This window comes from Erinaceus europaeus, chromosome 3 (genome assembly GCF_950295315.1).
Source record: "Erinaceus europaeus chromosome 3, mEriEur2.1, whole genome shotgun sequence".
NCBI classification, from domain to species: Eukaryota; Metazoa; Chordata; class Mammalia; order Eulipotyphla; family Erinaceidae; genus Erinaceus; species Erinaceus europaeus.
This window is the reverse complement of record NC_080164.1, coordinates 72,541,802-72,556,855: the sequence shown is the minus strand read 5'-3', so window position 1 is coordinate 72,556,855 and position 15,054 is coordinate 72,541,802. Positions and strand designations below refer to the sequence as shown.

General features: G+C 42.9%; 1 protein-coding gene across 1 annotated transcript in view; it reads right to left on the bottom strand.

The window, feature by feature from the left end:
- FAM178B (family with sequence similarity 178 member B) overlaps positions 1–15,054 on the bottom strand; it is a 141,592-nt gene that overhangs the window by 62,887 nt on the left and 63,651 nt on the right. The window contains exon 9 of the mRNA XM_007535724.2: positions 3,131–3,245. Coding sequence (XP_007535786.2) covers positions 3,131–3,245 — 115 coding nt within the window. The remainder of the gene's footprint in view (positions 1–3,130; positions 3,246–15,054) is intronic.

The following is a 15,054-nucleotide window of genomic DNA, read 5'->3' as shown; positions in this document are numbered from 1 at the left end:
AGTCATGGGAGGGAACATATCCTCATTTGCAGTTTGCTGAATTCTTTCTCACTGTGTCCTTACTGGCAGACAAGGAACTCTTCCTCCTTCCTTCCTCCTTTCTTTTTCTCTTTCTTTTAAATAATGGTTTACAAGATTATAAGACTATAAGGGGGAGCAGACGGTGGCATGGCAGGTAGAACACACCTGTTAACTTATGCAAGGAGCTGGATTCAAGCCCCTGGTCTTTACCTGCAGGAGGGACATTTTGCAAGCAGTGAAGAAGTGATGCAGGTGTCTCTATGTCTCTCTTTTCCACTTTCCTCTCGTTCTCTATCAAAAAGGAAAAAAAAAAAAAAAAGAAGCTGGGAGCAGTGACTTCATCATGTAAACACCAAGCCGGTTATTTATTCTATTTTAATTTTTTGCAAGTTCCTGTGTTTCGGTCTGGTAGTTAGTTAGCAGACTCTTTAAGTCTGGTGGTGGTGGGGGACAAGGTGATGGTGAAGAATACATTCAGCATCTCTCTAGTTTGTGAAGCATCCCCTAGTGCTACATGCGGTGCTCCCATGTCCCCATGTGGTGTCAGGGGCTCGATCCCAGGTCTTCAAGTAAAGTCTATGCTCTACCAGGTGAGCTATCTTCTCCACCTGAGTTTCTTCACCACCCCAATCCTAGGGAGGTAGGTCACAGAGAGGTCGCCAATCAGGACCTGCTTGTTGGCTTCTCAAGGGAAAGGTGTGTTCAGGCAGAAAAATCCCCTCAGCAGGTGGTCCCGGCCTGCTCTTAGGGCCACCCTGAGGCCATCTGCCATAGCCCATGCTATGGGCAGCTGAGAACCCTCCAGGAAGTGTGCCAACCTGGCAGCACAAGGTCAGTAATGTAAGGACAGAGGCAGAGGCACCAAAACAGCACATCCAGGAAGCTGACTCTTAGTTCTGCAGTCCAAATGTCTGGTAAAGCTGGAAGTCTGCTACTGGGGCAAACACTTGAGACGATGCACTTAAAGGGTCACTGTTCTAATGACCCTCCGTCCCCTGAGTCTCAAGAGATAGACTCGTAGACTGTGGATCTGTGCTGAAGTCTAAGGTCAGAAAGCCACTGATTTGGGGGGGGGGGACAGCTTGGTGCAGAGTAAACTGGGAAGCTATAACCATCCAGGGCTACCTCCTACTTCCCAAGTGGATACGGGGTATTCATCAGAAGAGTTAGAAGTGGCTATTTGGGGCCAGAGAGACAAATTTGAGGCTCAGGTTTAATACCCAGCAACATCATACACCAAAGTTGAGCTGTGTTGTGGTAAACAACAACAAAAGCAACTCAAACAAAAAATTCCTGAACCTGGAAAGTTCCCCTGATGCTCCCCCTACTCGGAATGTAGTTTTCTTTTTCTTTTTCTGTGAGTGTAATTCTTTCTATTCTCATTTGAGCCCATAGTGGGACTGATGTTCAGAAGAAGAGAAGAAAAGAGGCAAATAACTTATTCCACCAAACTTGAAACCCTGAGACGAGTGAGTAAAGCAGGAGTGCAACAGGCTGGCACACGCATGGGGTATATATAGCAGAGCCAAGTGTGGTTTGGTTTGGCAGACGATTACTAAAAACAGCCATGGAACAGGTTCTTAAGAAAGCTTTGGCCTGGCTTTCCTAGCAGGGGAGCATCCCTGGGCGGGTGCAGTAGAAAAAAAAAGCTCCAGCAGCTTGTGTGTGTGTGTGTGTGTGTGTGTGTGTGTGTGTGTGTGTGTGTGTGGCCAGGGTCTGAACATTGTCAGTTCTCAGACCAACTTGTCAAAAACTTCTCAAATATTCTGGATGTGCTCTGTAATTTGTACAACAAGAAGGCTATGATATGACATAAATGCTTTTATAATTCAGGCCTTGTCACTAGGCACCCAACAATCGTCATTTATGTACTAGTAGGCTCTATCCATAGAAGGCAGACGTAAGGAGTGTGCAGGCCAATATTGCTGTCCTTCCTCTAGCCCAGCCCAGTGCACAACTGGCGCACCCACAGAACAGAACTGAGCATTGTAGAAAAGACTTGTGCCGTGCTGGCTATAAGCTGGTTGTAGGTAATGGGCCAAAGGACAGGCTTGGAGATGGACAGGAGACTGGGGCATGACCTGGGAGAGGGGAGGGGGCACTGAGGGCTCTGAATCAGTAAGGGGCAGGAGCAGCTACCAGTCTACACAAGACTTATCAGCACCTGGCTCTTGCTGTCCCTGAGGTTGACAGCAGCATAATCCAGCCCCCACCTCTTTCCTGGTGTAAAACTAAGCCACAGGTACCTTTGGTGGCTCTGTGATTCCTTCAGACCAGTGAGCTCTATCAGGTGAGCTATTCCCTCTACCAGGTAAGCTACCGTCTCCACCTGAGTATCTTCACCAACCCCAACCTTAGGGAGGGAGGTCACCAGAGAGGTGGCTCTCTGTGATTCCCTCAGAATAGGCTTCACCAAGCAGGCAAAAGTTGCAACTCGGTAGCTTTGGTTTTCAATAAATGAATAAATAAGTAAATAAAGGTGTACATAAGCTGGGAAGTAGGAAGCTCAGTGGTGGTATGAGGCTCTGAGTTTGATACCCAGCACCAAAAACAAATAAATGAAATCAACAGGTTTTTAAAAATAATGAGAACTTCTTTTTTGTAACTTATAAATAAATATATTTCTCCTTCCTCCCTCCTTCCCTCCCTCCCTTTTGCCCTCCCTTCCTTCACAAGAGCACTGCTCAGCTCTGGCTTATGGTGGTATAGGGGATTGAGCCTGGGACCTCAGAGCCTAGGCATGAAAGCCTTTTGCATAACCATTATGCAATTTCCCCAGTCCCTGTAACTTATAAACATTGATGCATTTTGTAAACAACAATGCAACTGACAACTATGTATGCTCAATGCTCAATGATATTACATTTAGTCACCACTGCTTACCTTTAATACTTAACAGTGTGGATCTATCTTGAAGAATTCCTTTTGGGGTAGTATTTTGTCTGGTTTTTTATTTAACTTTTTTGTTAAATGCTTTGACATTAAGAGTGAGGTATAACTGATACGCAAGAACCTCTACATAGTTAATGACTGTGGTGTGATAGGCTTAAACTGAATTCCATAAGTGTGGAACAAGGGAAAAGGGAAATGAGGAATAGCAATGACTCACCTCCTGCCCTGATGAGAGGGTGCCAGCCTGTAGAGATCAGGACTGTGGGTGCCCAGACCATGAAATGCTCCCAGGACATCTTGCAGTGAAGGGCACCACAAGGGTCTGCTTTCATCTGTTAGAGGAGGGCAGGGGTGAAAGGAGGCAGAGGAAGACCATATGCACCACTTCCACAAGAAGGGCTGGGTGTGGCAGTCCCTGGCTCCAGAGGACCAGTTTCTGTGTCTTCTGTTTCTACAGATATAATCTGGAGAAACGAAGTAAACAGTGGTTTTCCAAAGTTCACTAGAGCTTTGGGAACCTGCCTACACATTCTATGGTCTTTAAAATAACCTTGGGCTGGGGCCGGGTGGTGTTGCACCTGGTTGAGAGCACGTATTACAATATGCAAGGACCTGAGTTCAAGCCCCCGGTCCCCACCTGCAGGGGGAAAGCTTCATGAGCGGTGAAGAAGGGCTGCAGGTGTCTCTCTGCCTCTCTCCCTTTCTATCACCCCCTTCCCTCTTGATTTCTGGCTGTCTCTATCCAGTAAATAAAGATAATAAAAAAATTTAAAAATAAAATAAAATAACCTTGGGCCAACAAAATAGCTCACTTAGAGAGTGCTTGTTTTTGCACTCAAATACATAAAACTCACTGAAATTAAGGGAGAAATTGACAGAAACACCACAGTAGTAGATCTTAACACACCACTCACAGCAAGAGACAAATTATCTGGACAAAAAAAATCAACAGGGAAATAGCGGTTTTAAATGAAACTATAGATGAAATGGGATATATATATATCCCATTTCATCTATATATATATATTTCTATCTATATCCCATTTCATCTATATATATTTCTATATCATCTCTCTATATATATTTCTATCCCCCCAAAAATGAATTTGATAAAGTCAACACCCATTTATGATAAAGGCCCTTAAGTAACTGGGAGTGGAAAGAAAATTCCTGGACACAATAGAAGCTATATATGACAAACCCATGGCCAGTATCATGCTCAACAAGGAAAAAATTGAAAGCGTTTCCCTTAAACTCAGGAACTAGACAAGGATGCCCACTCTCACCACTTCTATTCAACATAGTTCTAGAAGTCCTTGTCATAGCAATCAGGCAAGAAATAAATATTAAAGGAATCCAGACTGGGAAGGATGAAAGTAAATTATCATCATTTGCAGATTATATGTTGTTATGCATAAAAGACCCCAAGAACTCTGCCAAAAAACTAACTGGAAATCAATATACTTAGTAAAGTAACAGGCTAAAAAATAAATGTTCATAATCTGTGGCATTTCTTTATACAAAAGATGGGCCAGAGGAAATGGAACTCAAAGAAGCAATCTTATTTACTACTGAATGCAAAAAGATAAATTATCTCGGAATAAATTAAACAAAGGAGGTGAAGGACCTTTTCAACGAAAATTATAGGACATTGTTAAAAGAAATAGAGGATGACGCCAAATAAATAGAAGATTAACCCCTGTTCATGGACTGGAAGGATAAATATTATAAAAATAGCAATCCTGCCAAAAGCAATTTATAGATTCAGTGCAATCATTATTAAAATTTCAGTGACATAGTTCAAGGAAACTGAACAACTTATCCAAAAGTTTGTATGGAGAAAACCACAAATAGCCAAAGCTCATCTGAGGAAAAAGAATAAAAATGGAAGCATCACAATTCCCTGACTTCAGTTTATATTACAAAGCAACAGTAGTTAAAACAGTGTGGTATTGGGTCAAAAATGAATATATAGACCAGTGGAACAGGATAGAAAGCCCAAAATTAAACCCAAACATAGATAGGTACATGCTATATGATAAAGGTGCTAAAACTGTCCAATGGGGAAAAGAAAGTCTCTATAACAAATGGCACTGGGTGAATTGGACAACTACATGCAGAAAAATGAAACTAGACCACCATATAACATCATGCAGCAAAATTAACTCAAAATAGACCAAAGATATGGATATTAGACCTGAAATTATAAAATATATAGAAGAATACATTAATGAAGCATTCCAGTACATTAACACTAAAGACATACTTGGAGATTCCACCCCATGGGCAAGAGAAACAAAACCAAAAATGAATAAATGGGGCTATATCAAATTTAAAAGCATTTATGCATCAAAAGAAAATTCCATAAGGATAAACAGGAAATTTAGCAAATATGAAAAGATATTTTCAAACCGTAAGAGAGAATAAAGCAAATGAAAAAAAAAGATATTTTCTTTTTTTTAATATTTATTTTATTTATTTATTCCCTTTTGTTGCCCTTGTTGTTTTTTTTATTGTTGTAGTTATTATTGTTGTTGTCGTTGTTGGATAGGACAGAGAGAAATGGAGAGAGGAGGGGAAGACAGAGAGAAGGAGAGAAAGATAGACACCTGCAGACCTGCTTCACTGCCTGTGAAGCGACTCCCCTGCAGGTGGGGAGCTCGAACCTGGATTCTTATGCCGGTCCTTGTGCTTTGCACCACCTGCGCTTAACCCTCTGTGCTACAGCCCAACTCCCAAAAGATATTTTCAAACCACACTTCAGGCAAGCAGTTAATATCAGACATTTATAAAGAACTCATACAGCTCAACAAAAAGGAAAAGAACAGCCCAATTAAAGTGGGCAGAAGATATAAATAGACAGTTCTCTAAAAAAGAGATACACATGGCCCACAGACATATGTGGAAATATTCTAACTCACTTATTAGAGAAATGCAAATTAAAACCACACTGCGATTCCACTTCATACCTGTGAAAATGGGCTCCACTAATACAACAAGAGTAGATAAGTGTTGGAGAAGATGTGGAGAGAGGAACTATACTACACTGTTGGTGGGAATGTAAACTGGTACAACCACTATGGAGAACAGTATGGAGAATCCTTAAATAAATACAAATGGAAATGCCATATGGCCCAGCAATTCCTCTACTGGCATATACCCAAAAGATGCAATGACACTGATTCAAAAGGATTATATGCATACCCCATACTTATAGTAGCTTTATTCACAATAGCAAAAAACTGTAAACAATCAAAATGCCCTTTGACAGGTGACTGGATAAAAAAAAAGGTATGGTACATATATTCAAAAGAATACTATACAGCAATAAAAAGGGATGATAATGTGTCCTTTGGGATAAAGTAGCTGGAACTGGAGAAGATTATACTCATTGAAGCAAGTAAGGAGGTGAAGGACAACTATAGAATGGTTTCATTCATGTGGAGCATAAACAATTGAACATACAAATGTAAAAAAAAAATCTCAACCAAATTTCAAGACTTTGGGAGAACTATATTGGTTATGGGTGTGGGGATGGGGACACAGACCTTTTGTGATGGGAGTGATGAAATAAATAAATTAATTAAAAAATAATAAAGTGCTTGTTTAGTCATGTGCTCAACCCACGTTCCAGACTGACTCCCATTGCATTAAAGGCAGCTTTGATTTGTGGTTTCTTTCCTTTTCTCTTTGCCTTGCTCTTTCTGTCTAAAAACAGCCAGGCAGTGGCACTCCTGAGTGTTCATATTACCATGAACAAGGACCTGGGTTCGTGTCTCCGCTCCACTACCTGCAAGGGAGAAGCTTCACAAGCAGTGAAGTAGTGCTGCAGGTCTCGGTTTCTCTCCCTCTCTCTCTCTCCTCCATTTCTCTCTGTTCTATCAAATAAATAAAGAGAAAAAAGTTAACTTAGAGCAGTGAATCACCAGAAATGACCAAAAGCAAGTAAGGAAACAACAACAAATCAGCCACCCTGAAGTACAAAGATCCAGGGTCATGGTGACCTGACATCCTAGCAGGGGCTACCCATAGTTGGGCAAGATGAGAATCCTAGACCAGAAGCATCAAAACAATGAGCAGAAGGCACCCACCTCAGAGCCCACTGCTGCCTCCCTCCCATGGCTCTTGTAGTAACAGGTGGGTGTGTACTGTCTGCCATCCCCGCAGGGGGCATACCTTGCAGCCTGGGAGGTGTTTTCTCAGTTCGCTTGAATCATGAGTGCCATTCTTTCCTAACTAGCTTAACAAAACATGAACAATAATCTGATCTGGGCAACAAAGAGAGAAAGTCTTACTGCTCTGGGCTTTTTCTTTTGTCAGATTATTTAAGGACATTTCAAGAAACAGGAGAATAGAGAAAGAAAAAAACAATGTGTATTTTCCCAAAGATGGTTTTGACAATACCTCTCCTTCACATATTTCTCTATTTTTTGACCCCTCATTATACTCCTTCAGGAGGTGTTGTCCCTGTCTCCACCTTGCCCTTATTTATGAATTGACCTGCTTCTTCTCTTTGTTAGAACATAAAATCTACGAGGGGAGAGGCTAATCTATATTGCTCATCTCTCTACACACCCAGTGTGCAGGAAAAAGCATAGCATGTTCAGAGACAAAAAGTAGATGCCCCTGTAAATCAACTCCCCACCCCACCCCATAAAATGAATACACATCCCTAAACTTGTGGAGCCGTTTTTCTGGACAGTCTGTAGAGGCGGCTGTTTTGCAGATGGTGGGAAGGCAGGCAGAGGGGCTCTGGAGCCGTCCAAGGACATTTCTCCAACACAGGAATCAAGTGTCTCTCTCTTTGGAAATGTATATGGGTCAGGACTCACCCAACAGGTAATTAGACTCTTGTAGGAGGAAAAACTTTTTTTTTTCCTCTCGGGCAAGTTAACAAGTAAGAGAACGGTTAATGATACCCCTTGCCCACTTCACAAATGAGCTAGGAAGAATGAAGCCTGCAAAACACAATGCGATTTCACTAAGAGAGAGAGAACTATTTACCAGGGCCCTTAGGGGACTGAGCACGTACATGCACGTATGTGTGGGCGGCCAATGAACTTTCCAGGGAGGGGAAGACACATGTGGAAAGAGAATCAACATGAGGTGAGGGAGGCCCAGGGAGACCCAGCTGGGCTGGAACATCATTTTTGTAGCCTCAGACTCCAAAAGGTGCTGTGTGTGGCCACTCCTCAAATGCTTTACCTCAACCCACATGGATACATCTTCTTCCTCACCCCCTCTCCCCAGAGTGGCAGTGTAGAACCTGCCAGCTTCAATGGCAGAGCCTGGCGTCGTGCCCCCACACCCAGGTGATATGTGGGATGTAGTTTCAGAGAGAGGGGCTTGGGTGCCTCGGAACATATCAGTCTCCAGCTAAAGCTCTGAAAATTCACTGAATGACTATAGGCACCATGAGCCCATAATTATCACTGCCTCCAAGTAGGTCATATGCTCAGCTTTTCCTGAGCACTGTTTGTCCCAAATGAGGGTTTTCTGGAAAGCTGACACAGAAGAAAACTCAGATGTGAAAGGGCTGGCTCCACTTTCCTAACTCAGTTTCTCCACGCCCACAACAGTTACTTGAGGTGATTCCTTAGGGGAGTGCTGGGGCCCTGTGCCTTCTTAAATGCCAGCACTAACAGCCCAAGCATCTGGGCTCTGTGTTCAGGCTGTGAGTCTGGAAGTGTCATTTTTGGTTGCTCTCTTGGGATGGAATTGATGCTCCGGGAAAGGCAGGGGAAGGAAAGCATGGGGACTAAAATAAAAGCGCTTTTTCCATCTGTGCCTCAGCAGAAGTCATTACTTCACATAACACCCTGTTCTCCGGACACTCTGTGCAGAGAATGGGAAAACCACACACATCCTAAGAGCCTCCTTGGTGATGTCACTGGAAGTGCCAGTCCCAGCAGCCCCATCCCTTAGCCTCCTCCTGGCTTCCTTGTCTTCACCCATCAGGTCCTGTCTGGAGCCTCAGAGGTAGGAGGACAGGGGAAGTCCACAACTCAATCAAGTTATTAGACAGCATCCAGGATGGTTGCACTGGGAGGGCCAAGAACACCACCTGCCTGGCCCTGCCTCTATAGGCACATTTCAGAAACCAAGCAACAGTGACACAGCCTTAATGGGGAGAAGGGTCTTGCTCCCAGCGAATGCAAGCTGCCAAGCCATCAGATTGAGATCCCATCCTAATCACATGTGCGTACACTTTTAGGGGAGGGTTGAAATCGTACTGTTTCTCTTAATTGTTACTGTTGCTGTTAATTTCTATATTATTGTTGTTGTTAATGTTATTATTTGATTGCCAGCTGGGTTATCACTGGGGCTCAGTGCTGGCACTACCAATCCACTGCTCCCAGAGGCCTTCTTCCCCTGCCCCCTTTCTACTTTATTGTATAGGACAGGGAGAAACTGAGAGGAGAGGGGGAGGTAGAGAAGGAGAAAGATAGACACCTGCAGACCTGCTTCTCTATTCATGAAACATCCCCCCTGCAGGTGTGGAGCAGTGGGGGGTGCTCCTTAGGCATGGTAATGTGTGCGTTCAACTGTGTGTGCCACTTCCCAGTTCTCTACTGTTATTATTTTTTAACTAGAGTATTGTACAGCTCTGGCTTATGACAGTGCTGGGGATTGAATCTGGTACCTTGGAGTCTCAGGCATGAAAATCCTTTGCACAACCAGTATGCTATCTCCCAGCCAGCTGTTACTGTTTCTTATCCTGCCAACTCTAATGACTTAAAATTCTCTTAGCACTTTTGTATTTAAATTTGTCTTGAAAAGGTTGGCTTTAGTCTTTCAGTCCTAACTTTAGTTGTTTAAATTTTATAGACTTTCTTAATGATCTGAAAACAAAACATTCCTGTTTGTCTATATCTGTACTATTGGGGACTCAGGAATGCTATAATTATTAATTTGCATGGAAAAAAATCGAAGGTTCCCACTATACACACCACCCTGACACCACCACCTCATTCACATTCACACACACACAGTCATATACACACAGCCCATATACCTTCCTCCATACTTGTACACCCCCCCAACACACACACACACACACACACACACACACACACACACACACACACACACTACAGTCTCTGTCAGTCCTTGGTCCACTTCTTCATGAGAGTAAGACTGAGAATGGGTAGGTGATGCCGTCCCCAGGCCACCTCTGTAACTCATACCACTACCCAAAGTCATCTAATACCTAGCATTGAACATTCTAGGGCCCTGGTATACCAGACAGCCTTGAATTGTGCCAATCCAATGAACCACTTGTACTGGCTAGAGTCAGGTTCATCTGTAAATAACGAAAAAGCCAAAACTAAAACAGAAACACACCTGGGTTTATATAAGACAGAGTGTTTTTTTATTTCTTATTTTTATTTTTTACCACCAGAGTATTGCTTGGCTCTGGTTTATAGTGGAGCTGGAGATTGAACCTGGGACTTTGAAGCCTCAAGCATGAGAGTCTCTTTGTATAACATCATGTTATATACACCCACCCTAAAACAGATTTTTGTTTTTTTGCCTTCAAGGTTATCACTGGGGCTCAGTGCCTGCACTATGAATCCACTGCTCCTGGAGGTTATTTTTTCCTTTTGTTGCCCTGGTTATTATTATTGTTGCTATTGTTGTTGGATAGGACAGAGAGGTATTGACAGAGGAGGGGAAGACAGAGAGGGTAAAGAAAGACAGACACCTGCAGCTCTGTTTCATTGCTTGTGAAGTGACCCCCCTGCAGGTGGGGAGCCAGGGGCTTGAACCCGGATCCTTGCGCCTGTCCTTGCACTTTGTGCCATGTGTGCTTAAGCTACTGCACTATCACCCAGCCCCAAGACAGAGTATTTTTTTTCTTTTTTAAAAATATTTATGAAGAGCTCTTACATTTTTACAAACTATAGTATATATATTATTGGATAGAGATAGAAATTGAGAAGGTAGGAGGAGGTAGATAGGGAGAAAGGCAGAGAGACACCTGCAGCCCTACTTCACCACTTATGAAGCTTTCCCCCTGCAGGTGGGGACCAGCAGGTTGAACCTGGGTCCTTGCACACTGTGACGTATGCACTTAACCAGGTGCACCACCGCTTGGTGCACGGCAGAGATCTTTTTAATGATAAAATTTTTATGTGATGAAAAAGTAGTCTGGGGGCCAGGTGGTGGCATACTAGATTCAGGGTACAGGGACCAGACGAATCTGTAGGATCCTACATTCTATCATTCTTGGCAATTATCTCTCCTTCTCAAGATCATCCCATAGTCTAGACTGGCTTCTAGAGATCCACCTGTCTCATCCCAATTCCAGGCAATCAATTCCTCATCTTGCTGTCTCAGTATACATTCATATATATATTAGAGACACAGAGAGAGAATTAAAGAGATCACAACACCAAAGCTTCATTTGGGGGCTGAGCTTGAGCCTGGGTTGTACACATGGCAAAGCAGTACACTATTCAAGTGAACTGTTTTGCTGACCCTTCAGAACACATTCTTGCATTGTTATTTATTCATCTCTTTGCTTTTTATTGCCACCAGGGTTATTTCTAGGGCTTGGTGCCTGCATGACCAATCTATCACTCCCAGTGGTCATTTTAATTTTCGTCCTTCCTTCTTTCCTTTCAGATGTAGATAGAACAGAATTGAGAGAGAAGGAGTAAAGAGAGAGGGAGAGAAAGAGAGAGACATCTGCAGCACTGCTCCTGAACTAACCCCCTGCAGGTGGAGACCTGGGAGCTTGGGTCCTTGTGCATGGTAACATGTGCATCTACAGGTGTTCCACTACCAGGCCCCCTTTTGCAGTGTTCTGTGTGACTCAGGAAAGTAGCAGCAAATTGCTCCGCCCCCAACAAGTTTAAAAAGCAAGGATTTGTGGATTGAGTGATAGCTCACCTGGCAAAGTGAGGTGTATGCATGAGGACCTGGGTTCAAGTTCCCGATTTCCACCCCTGGATGGGGGAGGTTTCATGAGTGGTGAAGTGCTGCATCATCTGTCTCTCATCCTCTATTAAAAAATGCTGCTGGGAATTGTGGAGATGTGCAGGTATCAAGCCCCAGTGATAGCCTTCCCTAGTGGCAGATAAAATAAAATGCAAACATTTGGGGGTGATGAGATGACTTATGTGGTGAAGTACCTGCTTTGCCATATGCAAGGGCCACATTCATAGTCCCAGCATACCACGTGGGAGTACTATAGCCCTGGGGGAAGCTTCAGTGCTGTGCTATCTCTCTCTGTCTCTGTTTCCGTCTCTATCTGATCTGAGAAGTTGGCTCAGAGCATTGAATCTGAGCATGTGTGAGGTCCTGGAACACTAAAAAATTTGAAAATAAGTAAATAAGTAAAAAAAAAAAAAAAAAAGCAAAGAGTCATAATTGATTTAGACTAAACCAAACCAAAATGCCTCTCCTAATACAGAAAGCATGACCCACTAGGTCCTCACTCTCTGAACCTGGGATTTTGGGAATATTGCTGTTTTCTGGAATTAAACAAAACAAAAGACATTGAATACTGTTGAGGAGTAGGCATCAGGAATTCTTCATTGCTGGCAGAAAGGCAAAATTGTGCAGACACTTTGACAAACTCTCTCGCTTGCTCCTTTTAAAAAATTTTACTTATTTATTAGTAAGAAAGATAGGAAGAGAGAGATAAAGAACCAGACATCACTCTGGTACATGTACTGCCAGGGGTTGAACTAGGGACCTCATGCTTGAGAGTCCAGTGCTTTAGCCACTGCACCATCTCTCTCACCTTGTGTCTTTCTCTTTCCCTTTCCCTCCCTCCCTTTCTTCCTTTCTTCCTTCCTTTCTCTTTCTTTCTTCTTTTTCTTCTTCTCCTTCTCCTACTTATTCTTCTTTTAATGAAAGGCTTTTATTTTGTTTAACAGTTTTCAGAGAAAGAAGGCTTAAGTAGTTTAATATTCCCTAATGCTTGAGGATTTTCACAATTTATGACATGGCCTCTCATTTCAAGATTTTAGATGACTTCCACACTCTAACAGAAAGTAAGCATCCCTTGTTTTATTTACCACCTGTACCATTATGAAAAGAAATTAATTCTGACACTCCACTGTCTATATTGATTTCATTAAAGAGCAGGTATTAATCACTCTCTCGTTCCATATAAATAAAATTTTAAAAAAGATTGAAGCAGGTAGCTTCACCTTGAGGGTGGGGGAGGGGGTCTTGTGCATGCAGAAAGTTGTCAGTTCATTCCCCAGCACACAAAATATTTTTACCATGTTCAAGTTATTTAAATTTATTCCCCCTCATTTAATCTATTTATTTGGTGTGTCTCTGGGGAAAAATCAGAGCCTCACTCATGCACGGTGATGCCTCAAATGAACTCCCCAGTGTGACTTTTGCTCTGCATTTTCTCTCTCTCTTAATATGCATCTTATTGATTTATTAATGAGAGAGGAGAGAGAGAGAGAGAGAGAGAGAACCAGACATTACTCTGATATATGTGCTGCCGGGGACTGACCTCAGGACTTCATGCTTGAGAGTTCAATGCTTAATCCACTGCACCATCTCCCAGGCCACTTCCTCTGTACTCTCTGAGAGAGGGGAAGGAAAGGGGACAGGAGAGAGGGAGAGCTACCACTGCAATGCTCCATCATCCATGGATTTTCCTAGGTATTGTTCATGGTGCCATCATGTGGTACTGGTGGTTGAACCAAGATTCCATACATAGGAAAACATATACTCTACCCATTTAACCATCTTCCTGATCCCCTCCCTCAGCTTCTTCTCTTTCCTTTTTTTCTTCCTTCTCCCCCTCCTTCTCCTTCTTTCTCTCTCCCTTCTTCCCCTTCATTTTTTACTGGGTCACTGCTCAGCTGGTCAGGGGACCAAACTTGGGAACTCTTGAATTCAAATCCAATGAACTGCTGCTGTGACATTTCCTAGATGCCCCATATTCATCTTAAGAAGTGAGGTGAGTCCACAGCACTGCTCCATTAGTGGAGCGCTCCTTCCCCCCAATGCTATGGTGTTACCATGTGGTACTGATGCATTGGATCGACCTTCTCGTGGTGCATCCCGTGAGTACCCATTCATTGGGGAAACTGACGATCCTTCCTAGCCGACTGAATCCACATGGATCCCAGTCACTTTCAAAGCCAGCAACAAGCAGCTCCTGACAGCTTTCAACCTGACGCTGTTGACTTGCTACGGAAGAAGGGTAAACGCTAGAAAAAGAACTGACGCTTAAACCTGTGCCCTGAGCATGACAAGACCTTACCAAGTGAGCTATCTTTTGACCCCAGAAGTTTCTATTTTATTTTTAACTAAAGAAGTATGCTCCCCCAATAAAGAAATTAAAAAAAGAGAGAAGTATGTTAACATAATCTATGAGACTGGTAAGTGTTAAATTAGGGTTTTATGTTTAGGGCTTCACTAATTTAACTAAAGTATTACATTAAATATGAGGCTAAATAAAATTTGGGTTTGGAAATGTTTATATATGCATAATTAAAATAATTTTTCAGTTAACTGAAAAAAAAGTGGGGTGAGTGTCTTCTCCCATTCTGTGAGGAGTCTCTTTGTTTAATAGTTTCTTTGGATGTGCAGAAGGGGTGAAAGTCTTGAACTAAAGAGACAGGTTAGGTAGGAAAGCTGCTCATATGACTCAGATTTGAGCTCAGGCCCCACTGCACTAAAGGACACTTTAGTGCTGTGATTTCTTTCCTTCTTTTTCTGTTCTCTCTTCCCAAAAAAAAAAAAGAAGATGATGAAGAAGTGGGTTAAGGCCCTGTTGTTCCATGGTGCCTCTCTGCTCCACCATGAAGTCTGTGCACTTGGACAAAGTTCTTGTAACCTGGCGTCTCAGTACCTGGCTGTATATTAGAATCAGTAGGGAGCTTTAGAAACTCCCCCCCCTTTTTTAGATTTATTTATTTATTCCCTTTCGTTGCCCTTGTTGTTTTATTTTTGTAGTTGTTGTTGTTCTAGATGTCATCGTTGTTGGATAGGACAGAGAGAAATGGAGAGAGGAGGGAAGGACAGAGGGGGGAGAGAAAGGGAGACACTTGCAGATCTGCTTCACCGCTTTGTGAAGCGACTCCCTTGCAGGTGGGGAGCCAGGGCTCGAACCAGGATCCTTATGCTGGTCCTTGCGCTTTGTGCCATGTGCGCTTAACC